The 25,014-nt window shown below is 36.5% G+C and overlaps 1 protein-coding gene across 1 annotated transcript in view; it reads left to right on the forward strand.

The window, feature by feature from the left end:
• The first annotated feature begins 223 nt into the window (after nt 1-223).
• Nucleotides 224-25,014, forward strand: part of cxxc4 (CXXC finger 4) — a 30,541-nt gene continuing 5,750 nt past the window's right edge. The window contains exons 1-2 of the mRNA XM_051135111.1: nt 224-469; nt 1,840-2,778. Of these exons, the coding sequence (XP_050991068.1) occupies nt 1,954-2,778 (825 nt within the window). The 5' untranslated portion in view covers nt 224-469; nt 1,840-1,953. The remainder of the gene's footprint in view (nt 470-1,839; nt 2,779-25,014) is intronic.

Genomic DNA, 25,014 nt, shown 5'->3' on the forward strand with positions numbered 1-25,014 from the left:
AGTATGAAAATATTTTGTGTAACTGGTTTTAAATACATTTAATATTGTAACTAATTAGCCTACTTACACGTAATCGGTGAGATTGTAATGTAAAGAGTTACCAAACAGATAGCGAGAGAAAGCACGCTGTTTCCCGGTGGAGATTGATGAGCATCCCCCTCCCCAGAGCTCCTGGTGTTTCTATAGTAATTTCCAGCCAATGATCAGTTGGTGTCCACATCCCCATCCTCCTCACCTCAGCACCAATCAGCCACACACAGCGACAGGAGACACCTCACCTCCAGTCATCGCTCCACGGACAACAGGCTCAACCCGGACGCCATCACAAACATATACCTTTCCTTCTACTTTTCTTCGTATTAAGAATGGCGTTTTGTGCGTAAAGATGGTGTTTTTGTACTGATCACTCGGCGTGTGTTTATTGTGTATTCATCGCAGAAATGTGCTGCTCTAGTGTCTGGATTGTCTGGTAGGTGATGCTCTTTCATTTTTTTTTTCTCGCTTAGCGATAGTGGCGCATGCTTTCTGAATGTCCACTGTTTTATTATTTATTTCGGGTGGGTTTTGAAGGCGCCAGAGTGATTAAATTCCATTATGCAATTTGATCTGAATGTCTCGGGCTGTAATCGACGGCACAGTTGTCTACTCTCGACCTCCTTCAGTCTCCTCTGAGTATCGGATATTTCTTATTCTCTGAACTTTGTTTACAGCATGAAAATCAACGGTTTAAAAGCACATTTTACTTGTGAACAGAAAAATAAAAACCAAAAATAACAGCGATAATTAATCATTTGCATCATCAGCACATCGTACATTGTTTCTCAGGACAGAAACTTCTTATGCTTGTGAGTGTAAAGTGATATTTTTTCCTCTGTTATGTTCTGTTTGTCTTTAATTAGGAAGTTATAAAGCAGCGTGAGCCTCTTTAAGAAACTTAATAAAGAACATTACTGGCTTCATGTGAGGTCTCAGATGATTAATGACAGGGTCTTAGATATGAATGGTTATCCAGTATTGTTTCTCAGGTGGAAAGGTACAATTAAATTCAGAACCAGATGTTCACAGAGCTTTGAATTGCTGTAGTCGTCCTGCAATGTACCACAAGCAGTCAGTGAGAGAGTCTAGTGAAAGGTAATGCAAGTAGAGGAAGATGTGTCTAATAGGCTTTTATCTGTGGCAACAAAACCCAGCCAGACTGGGAGATCGGAAATGGATCCCCCCCACACACACTACAGTTGTCAAGGTCTGGGACATGGTTGGAGTGAGCCTCACAAAGTGTCTTTGTATCATTGGATGAATCTTGACAATGTGCTTTATTTTTCAACGTATTTTCGTAAGAACTTTGTGCTTGATGCATGATGCTTTTTTTTAATGCAAGAAGTTGAGGCTGCTTTTATTTGATCACTATTATGAAAAAAAATATGTTAAATGCACATGAATGTTTTGCTTCTATTATGATGCTACTTCTATTATGATACTTTCTTCTAAGTCTTGGTCTTATACTATAAATAATATAGTAAGTAATTACTCTTAATTTTACTATTTCTTTCTGGGAAGTCAGTGTACTGACAGTATTTTATGGTGGTGCAATTATATGACTTTTGTGCATGCTTATGTCTGTTTCCTGTTGTAATGCAACATTAAAGTGTCATAGCTACAATGGTAAGTCACAAGATTAGAATCCCAATTTTATGACTAAAGCAATCAGGAGGAAAAAAACAAGCGACAATTTTGACTGAAGTAAAAAGCATTCACTATAGTTGAGTAACTTGGAAGTGTCAGATGATGTGGGGGAAATGTTTGTCACTTGTATCCGTAATTGTTGTTCTCTTGTTTTAGTGGAGAGGATAAACCAGGATGGTAACGTGTTGTGTCTAACAAGCTTCACCTTGACAAAAAGCAACTGCCACCCTCCCCTGAATATTTCTTGTGAGCACTTGAAACTTAGCAGTCATGTCTAATCTTAACAATGCGCTTTGCATTGAAAGCGGCCAGAGCACCGACGTGTCACTCTTGCAAAAGGATAATCTTCAGGACGGTGGATTAAGCCAACTGTTGGATTACAATGCCGAAATGGAAAGGTACAGGTCGTTTGCAAACTTTTACAAAACCAATGGGGCATTTCCACAGACTGCTAAGATTGCCCGCATAACGACACCAATTTTTCCCAGCGCCAGAATCGGCGTGTCCCCTTGGAACTGTGATAACGGCATGCTCTGGGGAAGGAAATCAGCAGCAATAAACCCTAATAGGACCAGCATGCATAGAAACGACTCCCAAAGGCCGGGGAAACCTGGCGTGCCGCCAGAGACGCTGCAAATGGCAAATAATAATTTCCTCTCTAGCTTATCCCCTGAACACTGCAGACCTTTAGCAGGAGAATGCATGAACAAGCTGAAATGCGGTGCTGCTGAAGCAGAGATAATGAATCTCCCGGAACGTGTTGGAACTTTTTCCGCTATTCCGGCTTTAGGGGGCATCTCATTACCTCCCGGGGTCATCGTCATGACAGCCCTTCACTCCCCCGCAGCCTCAGCAGCCGTTACAGACAGTGCGTTTCAAATTGCCAATCTGGCAGACTGCCCACAGAATAATTCCTCCGCATCCAGCGGAAACCCGGCGAAAAAGAAAAGGAAAAGGTGTGGGGTCTGCGCGCCCTGCAGGAGGCTAATCAACTGTGGAGTGTGCAGCAGTTGTCGGAACCGTAAGACGGGCCACCAGATCTGCAAGTTTCGGAAATGCGAAGAGCTAAAAAAGAAGCCTGGCTCATCACTAGAGGTGAGACGACGGCTCAGACACCACACTCCCCCTCCCTCCTTCCCTCCGTGCACTCAAAAGCATTAACCTTTCCTTCTAGTCACGTTTCTAAGCCCTTGAAAATTGTTTCCATGCCCACCCATGCCTGAACATCCCCCCGGCTTCTCAAATCTGCCTACCCGCCTAGCCTAATTGGCAGTAATTAGGGGTGTTTGTGCGGAGCGCAAGCTGAGCTTGGCTCAGACACCCCTAATTGCTGCCAGTCAGGCTGGGGCTGGAACGCATCCGAACAACCCAGGGCTTGGCTCTGCTCCAAGCTGAGCTGGGAAATGGTTTTCAGCAGAGAGCCATCCTTCTCTGCACTTGGTCATTTTAACCAATTATAGAAACTGTCTCCTGACGAGGCTAGTCGATCTCCCCCACAATGAGAGCAATAGGAAAATTCCTGCTGCTGTTCTTCTATCACACTTGGGATGTGGGAAGTCTAGATTCTCATCCTAATAGCCTTATGCACTGAAAAGGAAATAGGAAAAACAATTGAAAGGATTAACCATGTTTTTATTAGTTTTGAATATCTGAAATATATCTCAATCTATCCATAATTTTGGTCCAAATAAAAGGACAATAATGTGTTTCAAAAATACAAATTTGGCAGCATTTGTGTGCGTATGCTTGAGTGAGAGTGGATAAATATAGGATATATTTCTAGAATCAGCAGAATTTAGTTCTGCCAACAAGGCTCTGTTTACACAAGGTGTGAATATCTGTCTTGGGTGATATGATGTGGACAGTGCAAAATAAAAGTGTAAACAGGTTACAATGTGCAAATCTTACAAATTACACAAAAAGACAAAAGCACTTGGCATTCATTCAGAAATGCTAATGTGTCCTAATGCATCGAACAATACTGAAGTGCAGTGTTCAATGCAGTGACCTTCGCTTCAATGGAATACAATCACAATCAGTGGTTACAGGAGATGCATATGAGAAGCATGGTAATACCAGTTGTAAACAGGGCCTAAGGCATACTTTTACACTACTTCCTTAAGTAATTCTCCACCTGCTGATTGAGTGCATGGAAATATATTGAAATACTTTTTAGTACTGGTTCCTTAAATTTGTGCAGGTTAAGGTTGAGTGTGACTGTTGTTTATTACATGTGTTTGGTGTTGTAACAGCTAGGATAAAGTAGTGTAAGTTGTTCTACTTTCTTCACACTGACTTTGGCATCGTTGCTGTGATTGTCGTGTGATATGGAGTATTTTTTTTTTAAATACTTTCAACTATCCCAGCTTAATATACATATACAATATGTTATAGCTATTTATAGTTTGATTTCTTGTGAAAGCTTTTTAATATCCCATCAGTTTGGGTGACCACTGGCAGACGGGGAAGTGTTCTGGTCTGGAAACCTGTTGGAAAACAGTTCTTTTTTTGCTATTCCATTTGGTGCTGCTTATGGGACAGATGTAACATACTTCACCTAAAGTTTATTCATGTATTCATTTATGTTAGGACATTATGTCAACTTTTTTATTTATTCATTTATTTATTTTAATAACTTAACTCCACTGGTGAAAGTTTTAAAGGAGAACAAAAAATTACAAATAATGTGCTCACCCCCTTGTCATCCAAGATGTTCATGTCTTTCTTTCTTCAGCAGTAAAGAAATTATGTTTTTTGAGGAAAACATTTCAAGATTTTTCTTCATATAATGAACTGGTATAATGCCCCGATTTTGAACTTTCAAAATGCAGTTTAAATGCGGCTTCAAACGATCCCAAATGCAGTTGTAAATGATCCCAACCAAGGAAGAAGGGTGTTATCTAGCAAAACGATTGGTTATTTTCATTAAAAAAATAAAATATAAATACTTTTTAATCTCAAATGCTTGAAAAACTCTAATCGTATTTTCTCCCTCAACTTAAAAACTAATTTCAAATTCATCCTACATCACTGCAGAAGCACCAACCCAGTCTTTGCGAAGTGAACATGCAAAGAAGATCAAACACCCTTAACAAAAAAGGTAAAACATAAGATATAAGATGATTTTGAAGTTGAGGGAGAACATGAGATGGGAATTTTTCGACATACCCTAACTGCCATGAAGAGCAAGACAAGACGAGCGTTTGAGATTAAAAGGTATTTAAATTGTATTTTTTTTAATGAAAATAACCAATCGTTTTGCTAGATAACACCCTTCTTCCTCGGTTGGGATCGTTTGAAGCCGCATTTAAACTGCATTTTGAAAGTTCAAAATCGGGGCACCATAGCAGTCCATTATATGGAGAAAAATCATGAAATATTTCCCTCAAAAAACATTATTTCTTTATGGCTGAAGAAGGAAAGACATTAACATCTTGGATGACAAGTGGGGTGAGCACATTATCTGTCAATGTTTGTTCTGGAAGTAGACGTCTCCTTTAATTAACATGTTACATTTTCATTTGGGAGATAAAGTGATACAGATATGAATCAATTAGGTATTTATTGATCTAGAATGGTACAAATTGTGTTTGGTGAAGTGTCAGTTGAGAATAATTAAAGAAAACTAAAAACTGCACTTAAAAACCAAATCAGCATATTAGAATAATTTCTGAAGGATCATGTGACACTGTAGAATGGAGTAATGACTGCTAAAGACTCAGCTTTGTCATCACAGGAATACATTACATTTTAAAATATATTAAAACAGAAAACAGCTGTTATACATTGTAATGATATTTTAATATATTCTCTTTGTTGCTCTACTTAGTATGTGCGGAAATGCAGGGTGATCTGGGTTTGTTGTAAGACTGATTAGCATCCTCAGCCCACACACAGCCTTCATCAATTTATATTGAGCCAACATGTGTAATGACCAGTACAGAAGAACCATGTGTCTTTACACAAGCATCTGCAGACACATACAGACTAACATATACTCTTTTTTTCCAGTTTATAATTGAATTGCTTCCAACTATAGGCCGGGATACACAACACACAAACACACACCGACTCACACGCACATGTATGTAGACCCAGCTGATTGCACCTTTTGCTGCTAACAAATGATAAACTCCCAGTAAGCAGCTGGATGTTGCTGTCAGTGTTTTGCACCTGGGAATCACCCTGAACTAATTATATCTTAAGCGGCAGTGGAAAATGCAAATTAGAATTTTACTTACACCCCTGAAATCGGAGAGCCAATTTAATCTAATACCGCCTTTAATTTAGCGCGCTAATGCAAGACCCCGGAGGATTACCCTGTGTCACTGCTCTGCTGTTCTCTCTCTCTCTCTTTCTCTCTCAGACACCAGAATGGATTAGTCTAGCAGAGTCATCTTATCTTTCCTAACGTTTCCTGAGCTTGCTTTGGGTCCAGTAATGCTCCAGGTTAGTCAGACAGTTTGAGCGTGGGTTCTTTTTTGGAAGTTTTTTTTAAGATGTTGATCAAAGGCTTTGTGCATACATAAGCCAGGCTCTATATTGGAAAGTGATTGGTTTCCCTATTATTTACAGTAATAGGTCACATGTAATGCATGTTGCATAAAGGGCATGAAGTAACTGATACTTTTCTGTTGCAGTGAAAACATGAACACTGCTGTATAGTGTGAGATGTGAGTAAAATGCATTGTGTTTTATGATAATGCATGAGGAGAGATTTAATGATTTAGTGATTACTCAGTGATTATGAAGGGTACCGAAGCTTAAATGCTGCATAAATTATTGAAATTTTGCTTGAGGAAATTAAGTGCAAGACAAAGTGTTTTGTTTGTTTCGTGAATAGAGCTGTTTTTGCCTGTAAAAGACTTTAGACTAATTAGCTAACTAACTAACAGTTTGCCAGTATAAATTAAACTAATAGTGCACTTAAAAATTAATATTGTTGTCGTTTATTCATACACGTCATTCAAAGCCATATATACAGTTTATACAGTAATCTCCAAATGTTACAAAATATTATGTAAAAGCTATATAACTTCTATTATACAGCACTGTATTCTCACTACTTATATCTTCGGAGCCAGCTTTGTGTGAGGAACAGAATGAAATTTAAAGGGATAGTTCACTCAAAAATGAAAGTTCTTACATGATTTACTCACCCTGTAAACCTTTCTGATTCTCTGACCAGTTTTCCAACATTTTGGAGAATGTTGGAAAACTGGTTACCAACATTCTCCAAAATATCTGCAGGTTTAGAATGACATGAAGGTAAGAATTTTCATTTTTGGGTGAATTTCTGTATCCTATTATTCACTGAATATATTTTTCCCTCCTCCACTGTTTGCAAATCTTATTTATGCCAACAAATTCTAATTTGTAGAGATGTTTTCTTTTGAATGCATTTTTCCCCCAGTTTTAGTTGACTAAACCCATTGCTCTACACAGTGTGCTACAGCTTTGTTGCTAGATTTATTGTTTTATTTTTTCTTGCGCTATCAATTAAGACTGAAACGTAATCAGACATGCCTGGCCTCTGCCCTTACCCGTGACTCCTCCCGTCTCCTCTGACCTGGCTTGATTTAACATCTCCAGTTCAGTGGTGAAAGCAACTCATTATCAGTGGCCGTTTTCTGGGATGGGGAGGGGTGGCGGATCACTGGAGGATGGTCAGGGTGAAAGTGTAGGTGCTGCGAACGTTAATGTGTGGCACTTTAAATTTTAAACAGGTGACTGTAAATAATTGATGGCTAGCTCTGGCTGAGAAGTTAAATGGTTCCCCATCATTGCGGTGACCTGTTTGAAAATATGTGAAGAAAGTCAATGCAGAAGGGGTCTTAGTATTTACATTAAGGATATAGAAAATATTGCAGACATTTTGTACCACATTTACAGCAACATTTACAGATTTGGTTAAAAGTATATAAAAAAAAGAAAGAAATTAAAAGTATTTTTGACAAATGTAAAAATTATGTTGAGATCAAGGCTTATAAACCCTCGTAGAAATTGAAGTAGACACTTTATCTTACCTTTTAAAAAGAGTACTTAAAAATGTGGTAACAAGGGTAATCATGTCAGTGGTGTAAACAAAAGCTATTATTCTATGCAAATATGGTTATGCTTCATTGTTGCTAACAAGCTGATATGACCAATATTACTTATTTTATTTACATAACCCATGTATTATATGGCATTGTTTCTGCATAATAAATTAATTATGAGTTACAAATACTCATTTGAATTTTGTCTCATTCCGAAAACCCTTGTCTTTGCTTCATGCTGAGTCTACACCAATAGGTGTCAGCATAAAGTCCAAGTCTACTGTTTTATTGGTCAGCTCAATAATCATTTACTGCAGGGGTCCTCAACTCTGGCCCTCGAGGTCCACTTTCCTGCAGAGTTTAGCTCCAACCCTAATCAAACACACCTGAACAAGCTAATCAAGGTCTTTAGGATTACTAGAAAGTTACTGGCAGGCGAGTTTGATCAAGGTTGGAGCTAAACTTTGCAGGAGGGTGGACCTTGAGGGCCAGAATTGAGAACCCCTGATTTACTCACTTACAGTCATTCACATCATTTTTTTAACACACAATATCCAGCACACTAAAGTATAGAAGAGTGTAATATTGTCAAATGACTTGAACTTTGATGTAGATTTGGGTATGAACTAGGGGTGTGCGATATATATCGTCTGCGATAATATCGTAATTGTTATAAAGATGTTCAATTTGACATTATCGAGTATTTTGCAAAAACCATTCAAAACAACTACAGAGTGCAGTGAGATGCAAGAGTCTATTACAAGAGTGCATTACAAGAGTCTAGACTAGTGTGCATACGTATTAACAGTGCGTTCTTTCACTGCATGATTCAGTCTATTAAAATTCATTTAGTATGATCACAGATTCAAGACATGGGGACAGAAAATGTATAGATTTATTCCACTTCATATAGTTAATCAATATCACACAAAGAGTGTCGTTTTCTTCTCCAAAAATTATCATAATTACAAATGTGATATTGATTTTTTGCAACAGTTCAATAGACACGAATTAAGAGACTTACGTTTTAGACAGAATATTGCCTGTTTTTGCTGTATTTCGCCAACAAAAATCATTCCAAACACAGCTACAGCACTGTTTTGCGTCTCTGAGCAACATGATGGTGTTTCGTTCGTAAATGATTCGGCGGAATCGCAATGACTCACTTATTAACTGTGTATTAACTTATTACTGACACCTACTGGTGGTTAAAGTATCTTTTTTATGATTTAAATCTATTCAAACATCAGTATTCAACGTTTTATGTTTAAAATATCAAAACATTATTTATGCATTTGTAAGTGCGGGTTAAATGCATTCATGATCTGCATTAAACAGTGTGTAAATACATCTAAATGCCACTTCAGATGCAGCTTCTGTGTTTCCTTTGTGTTGCAAAGATGAATTTTGTTGATATTGATTTCATTTGCTTGGTAACAGCCCAAATGTAAGAATTTGACACGTTAATGCACACTTTTAGAAAAGAAATAACTTTTTAAAAGTTAAAATGCCCATAAAAGGTAAAAAACTATTAAACATAATTGGAAAAGATTAATTTCAGTGTGAACTGACCACCACAAAAAAATAAATAAATAAATAAATTAGGAGTCAGCTGTCAAGGGGAGTCATTAAGATACCAGCACAATAACACACTCAGCAAAATATCGTCTGATTATCGTTATCGATAAAATCCCAGTAAATATCGAGATATTATTTTTTTGTCAATATCACACACCCCTGGTATGAACAGTATGGACAAATTAAAAGACTAGTAAAAGACTTAAAAACGAATGATCCCTATCAATATTTATAACAACCGCCGTTGATTTTGCATTCATCAAATCAAAACATTATATTAAAGTTCCACTGAAGTAGTTCGAAGAGCGTATTTTTTGACCCCCCCTCTGTGACTCCCCTCATGTGACCTTTTGCCTGGCCCTGATAGCCACAGATTCCAACATGTGTGCCAAGTCTGAAGCGTTTTTGTGCATGTTAAGGGCCCCAAAAGCCCCAAAAGCCCCTGGACCTTGAAAAAAAAAAGAGAGAAATAATAATAATCCTTAGAAAAACAATAGGGCCCTGCATCCCTAGTGGCTTGGGCCCTAATAAGAAGTCCAGGTGGAGCATATCGAAGAGCTCCTCCCTTTTTAAAAATAACCAATAGTTTTTTGTTTGTGTCAGCCCACGAAGCTGCACTGACAGCTTGTGGGAGCCACAGTTGTATTAAAAATGAAGGCTCTTTATATTTAATATGGAACTTTCTAGAGCAAAACAGTGATAATCTTTAGTAATGGTTATGATGTGTAGTGTGAAAAGGCTGATGCATGGCGCCAGTGTTGTTTCATCTGCTCGTCAGTGCTGTTTATAATGCCGTCGCTTTCTAACCGTTTCTCTCCCTAATCTCCTCCATAGCTCTTTAAAATACAGCATTCTGTGTAGAATGTGTAGAATTCAAATGAGTTGGATAAGTTTCACAGTCTCGCATAGACGAGTGGCTCAGAGAAGCACTGAAAATTTTATGAGAAGCTGATGAAGTATGATGTCATTAAATTGTCAATCCATATTGGTGGATGTGAGAGACTGTAAATTTTGCATTCATAAATCTTCTATATGCAATTTTGTCATTGTTTTGGGGCACACTAGCTTATAGATAAGCTTAAGGGTACCGTATTCATAGTAAAAGTTAAGTTAAAGAAAAACTTTAGACTTTTACTTTTTTTGATTTTATGAGGATTGTAACAGTTTTTTCTGTCTCTTATGTGTCCCAGTGGGCTATACTGACATCTACTGGTGTGGATGCATGGAATCTGTTCATTAACCGTTGTTGCTTCATGCCAGGCTGTTTGTTTAGGTTTTGTTCCTTTTTGTCTGATGAGCTCAAGTGAAGAAAAAGTGTAATTTTCTCTTTGTGTTGTGATAATTTGAAGCATGGATGGTCTTATCTTCTTCCCTGAGTGTCTGCTAAAACAGTTTGAGGTTCTAGCTGATTGCACATGATGATTGTGCAAAACGTCATTGAATGGTACAATGTTGTTATAGAGGATGTTACAGCACCCTTAATGTTTCTGTACTATGTGTCTTTGCTTAAACTACATATGTATAGTAGTCTGTTGCTTCTTGCTGCTGTTCTTCGAAACACATTTTCTTTACTACTTCTCCTCAGACCATAAAATAAATCCTTGTCAATTTTGTAATGAGTTATGGCTTCTTAGCGCATTATTGTCTATGCTTTTCCTTGTGTTATAAAACACACATCAATTAAATTGACATTCTTGGATTCCATCCCAACAAATTCTCGTACATTGTTAGTGGATCGCGCTGCAGAGTAACTGGCTGCCTCAACATATTTCACTTCTTCAGTATATGGTTTGCCACTGTTGCTATGTCTTTGACAGACACATTTCGTGGTGTGATGGCTGCGGCTGTCTTGTCTTCATACTCAGCACTTGAATTTATGGTAGATTTTTCATGGGGAAAAAGTAGTGCTACATACACTCACCAACTACTTTTTTATTGGGTACGACTCTTAAGATATCTAATTGGCCAATCACATTGCAGCAACTCAGTGCATGTAGACAGTGTTGGGGAAAGTTACTTTTAAAAGTAATGCATTACAATTTTGCGTTACTCCCTGTAAAAAAACTAATTACGTTATTACTTTTTATGGAAAGTAATTTGTTACGTTACTTTTGCGTTACTTTTTAAATCTGGGCAGGGCTTGCTTCTTTGTTTTTAATATAAAATAATTCTAATGTAAAAGCCCTCTCACACCAAAAGTGAAATGAATTCATCTCAGGCTGAGAGAAAAGTACATTTATGCAGGAGATCACTCTTCAGGTATAAAAAAAAATGAAGCACAAATGTTAGTTTATCTAAAGTAATTGTTGCTTATTAGTATGGTTGAATTCCATCATCGAAGGTCAGCAGCAAAGACACTGGTTAATAAAATGGGATTAAATACAAAAAGGCTATTAGTTTTATTTAAAATATTTAATTATTGCAGGGTTGCATATTCTGAGTTTGCATTTCACTGTTTTTATTCATTTTGAGGAATACTGAATCTGTTTTTTGAGTGAGATGAATTAATGCATGTTCACATTTAGTCTAGAATACAGTAACATCATTGTTTACAACTAATTTCCCAACAGGAGACTTGTCAATCAATAAATGGGGAAAAAAGTAACTGGCGTTACTTATTTGAAAAAGTAACTCTTCTTAGAAATCCAAAAGTAATGCGTTACTTTACTAGTTACTTGAAAAAGGTAATATTATTACGTAACTCGCATTACTTGTAATACGTTACCCCCAACACTGCATTTAGACATGTAGACATAGTAAAAACAATCTGCTGAAGTTCAAACTGAGCATCAGAATGGGGAAGAGAGGTGATTCAAGTGACTTTGAACGTGGCATAGCTGTTGATACCAGATGGAATGGCGCTAAGAAAAGAACCTATTGTACCAATTGAGCGTCATTAGCCTGCCTGAGCATTGTTGCTAACCATGTCTATTTCTTTATGACCACAGTACCTATCTTGTGATTCTTGTGAAATGCCCATTACCGTATTTCATCTCTGGAGGCTTCCTCACCCCTTAGTGAATGTAAACACTGTAAGGATGGTAATGGTGGCATCAATTTTAGCATATTAATTTGAGTTCAAGTCCACTGATGAAACATTGGATGAGCTAACTGATCAGCCTGAGTCTTTATTGCAAACATGACTTCAGCAGAACGTTTCTCATTGTTAAGATTTTTACTTTTTTAGTTTGATATACATTATGAGATATTGAAAATATGTTCCTCTACATTATCCGTCAAAAAACTAAAAAAAAGGCTTAATTATATCAGTAAGACAGTAATAGCATGTGTTGGAGACCTACAGCTTGTGTATTGGGTGTACACAATATAAAATACAAAACTACATGTTTTGAACACTTGGTAAAAAATATATACATCATTAATTGTTCATATTTACACATTGTGAGGAGCAAGTTGGTCCAAATAAAGTGGGTACTGTGGGTACCCATCTTTAATTGATAATTGATAAATCCCATGTTGACCTCGCCAAGATTTGAGATCGTTTTAACCACTGACTCAATCAACATGCTTTGGAAGTGTATACAAAGATCATTTGTTTTTGCAATGCAGAAAACAGCATCTTCTCAACATGGCGGCATCGTGAACCAACTAAAGTGTTTGAGGTTTATTGAAAGTAGATGTTGTTCACAGGCAGCCAATTAAAACCAGCACTGGCATTATGCAAATTTGTTACAAACATACATACGTAAGTAAGTTACGGAAGTGAGACTGGAATTACAGATGACTCGTTTTGGGAGTTCAGAGTCTTTTTTTGGAAGACAAAAATTTTATTTATTGTGCACTTTGAAACTTTGCAGACCTTTTACATTCACAAAAACAATATAATACACTGCATGAAAGATAATATTCGAAAAAGGATAAGAGAGACACTTTAAAAACAAATGAGTCAATGTTAAACATTTTAGTATTCGAGAAGTATATGCTAATCACTAGATCGTTGATATGACCGGAAGATGACTATCATGACCAACATGTAATTTGTCTAAGCTTCAATAACTCTGTTAGGAGAAATGATTGCTCCCTCTAGATGAGTCCATTTGGTTGAAGATATATTGACGTCTGTAATTTAACAAAGATAAAAGGATTAAATCCCTCAAATATGGAAATTCTATGATCAGTTAGATAATTTAGCCTCATTCACAACCTGTGTAACATTTTCCCTGGAATAGTGAAGGAGATGTTTAGATGATGTTCTCACTGCTCTTTTCTATAGCCGCTTTTCCACTGTCAGGCCGAACCGTTCTCTTTGCTTAACCGTTCCGTTCCGTGTTGATCCGGGCCAGTCAGCACGGATACGGTTTCATTTTCCACTGTGGTGCTGATAACGGAACTCTTTGGAATGTAAATACAAATGCGTCAGTCATTGCCTTGGTAACGCAATTGACAATAATCAGATATTTCTGTTTTTGGGACTCCTTTTTTTAAATCTGATATTTACTTAGTTAAACAACAGAAAAAAAGGACACAACTCTTGGCGCAAAAAAATAAAATAAACAGAAGGTGACAACAGGTATCACGTTACCAACAAATGCAGAGGGGATATGCATGCCAACGGAGCCGGACACAGAACGTAAAACCTTTCTAAAAAATACCACATATATTTATATTTACAGTATTAATGCATGAGCTATGAGCGCAGCGTAGCTGTTTACTTGGCTGTTTGATCTAATGGCGCGCTTTCGCTTAGCGCATACACTCTATCAGTACGGTTCAGCGCGGTTGTCTAACCGTGCCGAGAATTCCGTTTGTAATCGTGCCGTGCCGTAGCAGGCTCAGGTGGAAACACAACTGGAGCCGTACCTGACCGCTCTAAGAACCGTTCGGCCGGACAGTGGAAAAGCGGCTTATAGACCAGTGTTTGGGAAAGTTACTTTTAAAAGTAATGCATTACTATATTGCATTACTTCCTTAAAAAGTAACTAATTATGCTACTTAGTTACTTTTTATGGAAAGTAATATGTGTTGTGTTACTTTTGCATTACTTTACAAATCTGGGTAGGGCTTGCTTGTTTGTAATATAAAAGGTTCTATTTTTGGCAAATGTAAAAGCCCATTCACACCAAAAACCTCAGGGTGAAGGAAAAGTACATTTTTTTTCTTATTAGTATGGTTGAATTGAATCATCGAAATTATTCATCTCACACACAATTTTTTGTAATGTAGTAATGTACTGTAATAATAACTGAATTTTGTACTGTAATAATAACTGAAATAGAGAACTGGTTTATATTTGAGAGTTTTTTCTTTACTTAAAAATAGTACAGACCTTTTCTTCAGTCCTGAAGATGGCTAAAATAACTGGCATTGCAAACAGACAGACTGAGGGTTTCACAGGCATTGGGAGGTTCAGTTTAATTACCTTAAAATATTAGTGCTCCCCGAGAAGCTGTCCACGCTCCCACACATATGCTGGTGAATCTGTTTAGAGAGGAAGGCCGGTCAACTCCTGTTTTGCATTTTGATTTAACATTTCAGAGAACAGGCAATCTGTTCAGATCGCTTAGCCCTCGCACCGATACACCCACATGGCTCATCGCTATGCTGCACTCACTCACTCTCCTGTGCCGACGCCAGTGACTGACGTCCCGCTGCCATTCTTTAAAGGCCTGCGGGCCGCCACAGGGAGGGAAGCTTTCCACAAAATGTCCCCTGAGAGCCCTTAGAAAGCACCCTGCTGCCACTGTCTTCCTCTCACTCTTTCACCATCCTCTCTTGTACCTTTTCTACTTGTGTCTCTCTGCCTCCTTCTAAAAATGAATTTTTCTTTTTTTACCCATCTTCATTTTCTTGATGTAGATCAACAGCTAACAGTGACGTCAACCTTATTTCTCCGTTTCTTGCTGGCCTATCGTGCTTTACCACTGTTTATAGGGTTGTGGTCTGTGAGAAATGATTATATCTCAGAAGTGCTCTTACAGAAAGCTTACATGGAGGATGGTGCACTCTAGACTGTGTTGATAGACACTGAATACTGAGCAGCTTAAAATTATAATGGGGATGTATTCTTCATTCAACACCTTTGAATTTTTGGAAAATGCTGAAAATGTCTGTGTTTTTATTGAATTCTTAATTATGTGGTGCTACTTTGTCATGCAAAAGGGTTTTTATTTATTTTATTTTATTTTATTTTATTTCTAATACATATGTGAGCCTGGACCACAAAACCAGTCATAAGGGTCATTTTATTTTAAATTGAGATTTATACATCTGAAAGCTGAATAAATACATTTTTCATTGATGTATGGTTTGTGAGGATAGGACAATATGTGGCAGAGATACAACTATTTGAAAATCTGGAATCTGAGGGTGCAAAAAAAATCTAAATATTGGGAAAATCACCCTTAAAATAGTCCAGATGAAGATCTTGGCAATGCACATTACTAATAAAAATGTAAGTTTTGATATATTTATGGTCGGAAATTTACAAAATATCTTCATGGAACATGTTCTTTACTTAATATCCTAATGATTTTTGGCATTAAAGAAAAATCCATAATTTTGACCCATACAATGTATTTTTGGCTATTGCTACAAATATACCCATACTACTTAAGACTGGTTTTGTGGTCCAGGGTCACATATTCTATGTTACATATATATATATATACATACATATATATTATATCTTATAAACCACTTGTCTTATGTGGTGTCACAGAAATTCAAAGCATCTTGTCATAAGCATAGAAAAACAGCCAGTTCATCCTAAGTCTTGTATTTTATTGTATTTTATTTTACTGACAATTTTAATAAGAGGAGCACAGACAGAATGATGACAATGAGGTAAGCTTAAAAGATGACACAAGCCAGATTCGAACTTGTGTCACCAGCATAAGCACCACAGCTCAACATGCAGGACTGAACACTAAACCAACACTTTTTTTTCTGGAAGCATTTATAGTACGAAAATCAGCATGTGCCCCTTTTGGTAGATTCATGGAAATAAAGAAATAAATACTTTAAATCAAAAATAAAACAGCAGCATTTAGTGAGGCATTTAGAGAAGTCTCTGGCTTGATAGTAACATCTCTCCTGGCTGCCTATCTTTGTGTTATTTGTGTTAAATATTATGTGTGGGAAAAATAGCCCATGACCTCCAGGTGGTATTCTGGATTTTTATTTTTCTTACAAGGTCAAATATATACTCAGAAGACGGCATGGCTATTACATCTCCTAACTGCTCTCTTCACACATTTCTTCTCAGTATTTCTTTCTCTTTCTCTGTCCTTGTCTGAAAAATGCTTTGTAATAAACAGGTTTTACACTTTTCTATCATTGCTCAGTGGTCTGATAACTGTGATAAACTCAGATACCAAACCATATGTATTGTAAGTAAATAAGACACTGTTGTTTGTGTAACAGATTTCATTTTGAAATTCCACTGAATATAATTCTATAAAATATTACTACTGCTTGACAGATATCACTGACATACTGTACAGTATGTCAGCTCTGGGCTCTGATAGATGGATAGATGGATAGGTAGGTAGGTAGATAGATAGATAGATAGATAGATAGATAGATAGATAGATAGATAGATAGATAGATAGATAGATAGATTTAAAGTCCCTTTAGGATTTCAGACATTATGTTGTCATTGTGACAAACCATAACTTTACAAAGAAAAATGAAATTAACACAGTCATGCTTTTTAGCTAGTCAGAACTTTGCAAATATTAGTCCATTATAATAGCTGTATTATCCAGATTCTGTCTTTTAACACACATCTGCTGTGTTGTAACTGCATTACTATAGGTTCATACAGAATTTCTCAAAAAACTTTGGAAATAACTGCTTTAAAGATATGCATTATATATTTCATTTTTTTAAACACTGATATGATTGACTGATTCACATGGGCAACATCAAACTGTGAGAACCTTAAATAAGTTTTTTAGTGGAAGCAGTGTTTTCAGATCTAATTGGCTGTATTTTTAATCATTCATTCTGTTTGCGTGAAGGTGGTTGTGATGTAAGGCTAAAGCAATCAACTGCAGAATGTGGATGGCATAGATGAGTGGTGTGTTTGTAGCAGCCTTGAACTGGCTCCCTATTATATGCCGCTCAAGCGGCTGGGATATTGGCTACCAACACTGAGATGAGATCTCCTTCTGTGAATGTTGGTGATGGATTGCTGTACCTTCCAGGTTTGAGCTCGGCAACGCCCCAATATTCCCGCAGAATAGAGTGACAGGCAATATATAACACATCAGTTTGGGCTGACTGCACCAGAGAAACTTTTTTTTTTCTTTCTGGAGAGCAGCCCTGTATTTTTGGCTAGCCCTCACAATCCTAAACTGCTTGAATCTGTTGTATTTTTCTTCTCTTTCTGTGATTTCAGTCGGAGTTACTTGCTAGGATTGACTAATTTAAAAAGACTTTTATAGCTTTTTGTCATTGCCAAGAAACTGATGACCATTTGTGCTGTTTTTAAGATGAAGACCGACAGTAAGACAACTAGCCATGACTGATCTGTAAGGGCATACAGGGTTGTGCCCTGTTGAAATATTTATCCATTTGAAAACATGCAACTCTGTATAAACTGAATCAGTCCTGAATTGGTAATTTAGCAATTTTGTTTAAACTTGTAAAAGTTCAGCATTATTCAACAAATATTATCTGAGTTTTTAAACTATTTTAAGTCGTAAAGTGAGATGGATATATTGAAATTTAGTGCATGGCTTCAGCAGACAGGTTGGCTATTAGTGGTTCAATGGATCACAAAACTCACAGTTCAGATCATGTTACGGTTTTTGAGTCATGGATCAGAACATTTTTCAATCAGCAAGAAAAAAAATACAACAGAACAAAGTAAATAGTAATAATAATAATAAGATGAGTAGTTTTCAGGTTAAAAAAAAATTAATAATTAAGGTAAAATAACACTGTATAGAGTGTTTTCACATTAAACTGAATGTAACTCATGCATAGGCTTCAGAAAAATGAAGAAACAAAAATTATTCACTATGTCGGGATAAGAAATAGAAGGAAGAATTGTCGGGTCGTCAGTCTGCGATCGTATGGATATTTACCACCTATTACTAGGCTTGACGATATGGACTGCCCTGTGGCCCGGTGCAAATGGTAAATTCACTACACTGCACTTATGTTCTAAAATGTAATTTGTCTGGAAATATTACGTTATTATATTTAGTATCTAAAAGGCCGTTAACAGCTGAAGACATAAAAAGGAGAAAATACTGTAGCAGACAGATCAATTTCACTGTTCACGATGCACGAAATATTGCAAGAAACATTTAAATAATGAATTGGGGGTGGGGGTTTATATGTATGTATCTTTGAGGGGAACTGTATGTTTTCAGAAAAGTTTACATGGCATTTTCTTTTCATCTAGCATCTGTATAATGCATTATAAAGCAGTGTTAATAAGTGTAGCGCAGCTTTGTGTACAGCAGTAACAAAGAAAACACTATCGCTGCTTTGTGTTGAGTCCTTCTCTATATGATTTAGCAGCTTCCACACATTTGTTCTGTGGTTTAAACATCATAAATTAGAACAACGTCTTTAGTAGTACATAAACCATGCAATCCATGCTGCTGTTTATATATAAGTATCGCCACAATGGCTACGCATCCGGTTAACTGACCAAAACGTGACTGTGGTCTGATCTCCCAAGACTTTGCATGTTTGTTTAGAATCACCTGTTACATATGCTCAGCAGGTTTAAAGTTTTGAGTTTTTTTGTTTAGGCTTTATAGGGTTTTGGGTATATTTAGACAGGCCCTTAAATTTCAACATGTTTTTGATAATTATTGACCTAGGGAGTCCAGAGAACTGCACTGCGGTGTTTTTTTCCAGACTGAGCGAAAACCCTAGGACTAGTTCACAAAAGTAGTTCACAATCATTTAAAAAAAAGAGTTTGATTGACAGCAGTGGTTCTAGAAGCAAAGTTGTTCGGAACGAGGAGGTCTGTCATACAACATGAATATCGCATGTATGTGCAGAAAATCGCGCAATGCACAGTAGTTCACATCCTCAAAAAATGTGCCCCCAGTGGCCGATTTCTTTTAGATTTCTTACAGACCTTTGGGGCAAATGGGCCCACTGTGTTTCATTCCGATTGGCCTCTGTTAACCTTGTCTAATATGTGCTCAAACTTCATCGGCCAATGACTGGGTTTTTTTTTTTGAGATACGCAAATATCCCCATAGACACTTGTGGTACTTTGAACCAAGACCGAGCACAGCGATTTTCATGTAGGACAAATGGTTGCCTAGTTATCGCCATTTTTATGGTTTTTCCCTCTTATAGTGCCCCAAATTGCCAATCTCCACAATTTGACAATCTTCAAACTGCCAATCTTTCACGAATCTTCAGCTTGAGCTCTTACATAAGTGTGCCGAGTTTGACAAAGTTATCTCATTCCGTTTAGGAGTTATAGGCATTTTACTAAAAGTGGCCCTTCCCCCTTCAAACATTTTGGCATCCCTTTGCCATGGGGAGTCGAAAGTGTATCTTTTTTTGATAATTATTGATATTCCCTCTCCACAGAATCTTTCTGAACTGGTTTGGTTCTGATCGGGCAAAAAACCTAGAACTAGTACGCAAAAGTCGTTTTTTCAAAAAATGTGAAATACCCGAAACTTTCAGTCAAATCTGAGGCATGCGTTTTGTCTGGCATGAGCCAAGGATTCCAATGACATAAGACACTTGAGCCTGTGACTGATGGTTTAGGAGTTATGAGCGATTTCATACTTATGATTGCTGTAGCGCCCCCTGTGAGGCTGATTGGAGTGAGCCTTGGTCACGATGTAGGGGATGTGAGTACTACCAAAAGTTTCAATTCTCTACAACTTACGGTTTGGTCTGTGCAATCAGTTTAATGTGGAAATCACTCATCCATGACCATTCTAACAATTACAATAGAGTTTCAGCGCTACATGCTTGAACCCCTAATGAATTACTATCACATTAGTGAAAATTTGTAAAATAATATAAAAGATGGTTACTTGGTTAGTTGTTCTGAGAATCGACCTGCATTCTAAAATAATGCATGTTCTAAGTCAATGTATAATATGTTTGTAAGGCCAGCCAATCAACATTAGAGTGCCACTCTCTGGCTAAATTATGCAGTAGGACACTAGACCTTTGCTAGAAGTGTCTTGCATATGTTCAGTCATTTGAATTTCATATAACCTACAATTCGACCCAGAATCTGACACACCTAAATTTAGGGTCAGAAACAGCATCACACATTTTGTTTACTAGAGTAATACAAACATACACTGCAAGACATATCCTAAACAATTAAACTTGTTTTTAAAATGTTTAATGCAAAGCTAAATTGAGATGTTTATGTCTGCCTAGCAACATTGCAGTTTGTTACACTAAAACAGAATTCAAATGATGTGGTCATATGTGTATATATGTGTATTTTGGCTGTTTTACAATGGTTTTAAATGCAGCTCTTGAAAATGAGAAACATCCATTAATAATATTAATAACATTAGTTTAAGTGTTAAGTGAGTCTTTTGTTTTGAAAACATTATCACTTTTTTTTATTACCTTATCTTTATTACCTTAGTTGGTAGTCCTTTAAAAATGGATAATGAGATTAATTTTGTAATGGTAGCTATGCACAAATCACAATTATATGGTTAGTCAGCCTGGTCTCATTGTTTATACATAGGTATTTATACGTAACGTTTAGAGTTGTACAAAAATGTACAATTTTGTATGTTTTTATTGATGCTAAAATGTACAGTTTAGATGTATTTCAACGTTTAAAACGTACAAATCGCTATGTATTTTTAGCTAAAAAAAAGTCAAATATATTCGTAAGATATTCGTTACAATGCTTTTTTATCATTTTATTAATAAGCGATTTAGATTTTTAGCCCCCTTAACCTACCCCCAAACCTAAACCTCCCCATTTTATAGCAAATATGCATTTTTATCATTTTATTAATAAGCGATTTAGATTTTTAGCCCCCTTAACCTACCCCCAAACCTAAACCTACCCATTTTATAGCAAATATGCATTTTTATCATTTTATCAATAAGCGATTTAGATTTTTAGCCCCCTTAACCTATCCCCAAACCTAAACCTAAACCCATTTTATAGCAAATATAAAAGGATATAAAACATAACTGACCAAAATATGCAGGGAAATTACCATTTTAGTTACAATATAGAATAAAAATATTTTTTATAATTGCTAATCCCACTCCTACCTCTAAAATTAACCATAACGTTCTCTGTACAGTAATAAAGAAAAACATGACAGACAAATAAGTGCATTCGCAATCATTTATTTATTTCAAAAATGTCAAACGCAGGACCAAAAAGCAGTCCAAATGACCATGAATTGCAGCCGCAGTCCTCTCTGACGGAATACGGAAGGTTTGTGTGAGGTGCAGAGCAGAATTTAAGTTGTTAATCACTGAAAATTTTATCCAGATTATTTTCCCTATCCACTCTGTGAAGGCGCGCGCGCATCATTCAAGTCACACCTCACCAGAAACACGGCATGTCGTAGTCTGTGACAAATGCAGACAACAGCCAACGAGAGTTCTATTTTCCTGCCGTAAAACTTGTCGTTTCTTGATGCGGCACTAAAATTGTTTCATTTTGTAGTTATGTTGCGCGTTCTGTGTATTTTATGGTTCTATTGTTAGTCACAGCAAGTCGGAGAAAACACCTTTTGTGTTCCATCACGTTAATATTACATGAATATTTAAACGATTGCAGAAATGTTATTTCTTTAAAGGGTTTAAGGGTAGTCTTGTTTAACATTGTAGGCCTATTCTTGGAAATGAGCGGGCAGCAGGAATCACACAGAACAGAATTAAATGTTATAATTTCATATTAAATAAACGATTAACAATTTAATAATGCAATTGAAAGCATAAGGTCATTGGTATGACAAATAAAAACATCAATAATGAAATTAATGCCGCAATTTCAATATTCATAAGGATTCGTTTTTAGGTGTCATCAGTACGTCAGTAGTGTAGGTTTAGATGCTGAAAATACGTAAACATTACGTAAGTAATGTTAGTAAATGTACATTTCGTAGAACCACATTTTACGTAAATGCATACGAATTATCATGAGATCACGTTGGGTTAGTAACGTTTATTATTTAAATTTGTTTTTTTATTCTGCTGTCTGTGGCACCATCAGAAGAACTGGCAGAAGAATTACTTGTACCATTGTACAAGGTTTTGGTCATCTCACACAGCCCTCGCACAAAGATTGCATATGAGATGTAAACAAATTTTCTGAAATTAAACGAACATTTATTATGCATGATATTTAATTTAAATTATGAGACAGATTAATCGGCTTGGCGATGTAACGGTCTGTCACAGTTCCTGTGTTTTTATGTTGAGCAGCGAGCGCATGTGAATATGTTTACAGGTTCAGCGGTAGAAACAGTCTGTGGATATGAGCTATTCTTGTGTTGGGAGCATAAGCCATGAAGGAAGAGAGAAGTGAAGGATTATTTATTTATTTCTGAAAGAACCTGTCAGAATTGCCTCCAAAGGATTGCAGTCATGAATGGTGGCCTGGTTCCCAGTCCATACGTTAATAAATAATGGATATGTCAGGGCAACGTATGGGCTGTGCGTTATAATGAGCGTTCTGGAGCACATCAGCACACTGCCTGGACTGGTATTCATCTCGTGAAGAGACGAGGGTCTCAGCCACTGTCACTGAACCCAACCCCCCTCGTTCTTTTTTCCCGTCAGCCTTCTGTTTCTTAAACTTTAGCCTTCTTTTTTTAACAGAAAACTTTCTAGCAATGTAGAGGGCATCTCAATTTTTTTTACATATACATATTATGTGCTGGGTACTAACTGGTACAATTACATCTGGATTATGTAATCAGATTCCAAAAATGAACTGCTTGTAATGAAAAAAAAAAGTTACATTTTTAAAATGCTCATATTTAGACTACAGTTATTTTTTTATGGATTACATGATTGCATATTACAATGCCTTTAAATTATTAATCATTTTTATTCTCCTTAATTCTTCTTCATTGTCTTTTACATTTTTCTATCCTACTTTGACAGTTCACAATATTTAGGTCAATTTAGGTCAAAGCAAATTTGATTAAAATGTTACATTTTTGTAAGAGTATCTTAAAGGTATATTAAAAGATACCTTTAGAAAAATAATTCTGTCATCATTTACTCATTCTCATTGTGTTACAAACCTTTTCTTATTTTTATTTTTATTTTTTGTAAAATATTGTCATACAGGTTTGAAACAACATGAGAGTGTGTGGCTTTTTTGGTAAACCTTTAATTCAGGGCTTTATTTGGCTTATTTTAGTTGATGTGTCTTTAACGTCGGCGAGCGCGTTTCGTTCTTAAACTCATCCACGTTGACAGCCCAGTGCTGATTGAATTTGAGTCTCTGCAGCATCTGCCATTATCGTCCTCATGGTCTTGAGTGGTTTATCTGTGGCCTCCACGAATCACCATATCAGGGCTGCTGGGGGTGGGGGAGAAGGGATGGGATTGAATATGATGTGTGTGTGTGTGTCTATGTGTGTGTGTGAGACAGAAAAAGAGTCTGCGTGCATATTTGTGTGAGAAACTGTATGGCCATGTGCATGTATGTGTGTCTATATGTATAAAGCTATATCTGTGTTTTTTGGCATTTGATTAGGGTTTGATTATGAGTCAGCACTCTTCCAACCTAAACACTCCTCTCTTTCCTTCCACTCTCCCTCACCTCAATCAGAGCAGGACATGCACGGCCCCTGTCATTAACTGCACCTGCCATCCCCAATCAGTGTCAATGGCTGTTAGGACCCCCACCACATCTAGAACTCTCTCTCATTCAGTCTGCCTGATTTTGGCTTTGACATGTCTTCCTTTGTGAGCAGGACGTAAGACTGTGTTCTTTATTCGGCAAATCTCAGTCACATAAATACTGTACATCCATGCTGATTGTTTGAGAACATTAGGTGGGGGACACACTGATTTGAAAATTTTGTCAGATACAAATAATTAATAATTATTTTTGTTATAAATAATTCATATCGTAATCTGGTTGTATTATTTATGACATGAAAATAATTAGCAGTTGTACATATGTATTCATATGTAACATTTACTGGTACTTTTTTTGTATGTTTGGGTAGATATTGAAACTTACAATATGGATGTGCTGGAAACATCTAAAACGTAATCAGAATTAGAGATTTACAAATATAGAAATGTAATATGTGACCCTGGACCACAAAACCAGTCATAAGAGGCACGGGTATATTTGAAGAAACAGCCAACGATACATTGTATGGGTCAAAATGATCTATTTTTCTTTTATGCCAAAAATCATTAGGATATTAAGTAAAGATTATGTCCCATGAAGATATTTTGTAAATTTCCTACCGTAAATATATCAAAACGTAATTTATGATTAGTAATATGCATTGTAAGAACTTCATTTGGACAACTTTAAAGGCAATTTTCTCAATATTTATTTATTTATTTTATTATCCCGGCCAAATATTGTCCTATCCTAACAAACTATACATCAATGGAAAGCTTATTTATGATTACGTATAAATCTCAATTTAAAAAATGACCCTTTGTGGTCCAGGGTCACATATATTTACATATTCTTTATCCCATAAATATGTTTATATAGTTACATTTTTACAGTTTTAATTATATTTTTTAGATCCCAAGTGAAGGATTTTAGTAGTTTTA

Source organism: Labeo rohita, chromosome 1 (assembly GCF_022985175.1).
Source record: "Labeo rohita strain BAU-BD-2019 chromosome 1, IGBB_LRoh.1.0, whole genome shotgun sequence".
In the NCBI taxonomy this organism is placed as follows: Eukaryota; Metazoa; Chordata; class Actinopteri; order Cypriniformes; family Cyprinidae; genus Labeo; species Labeo rohita.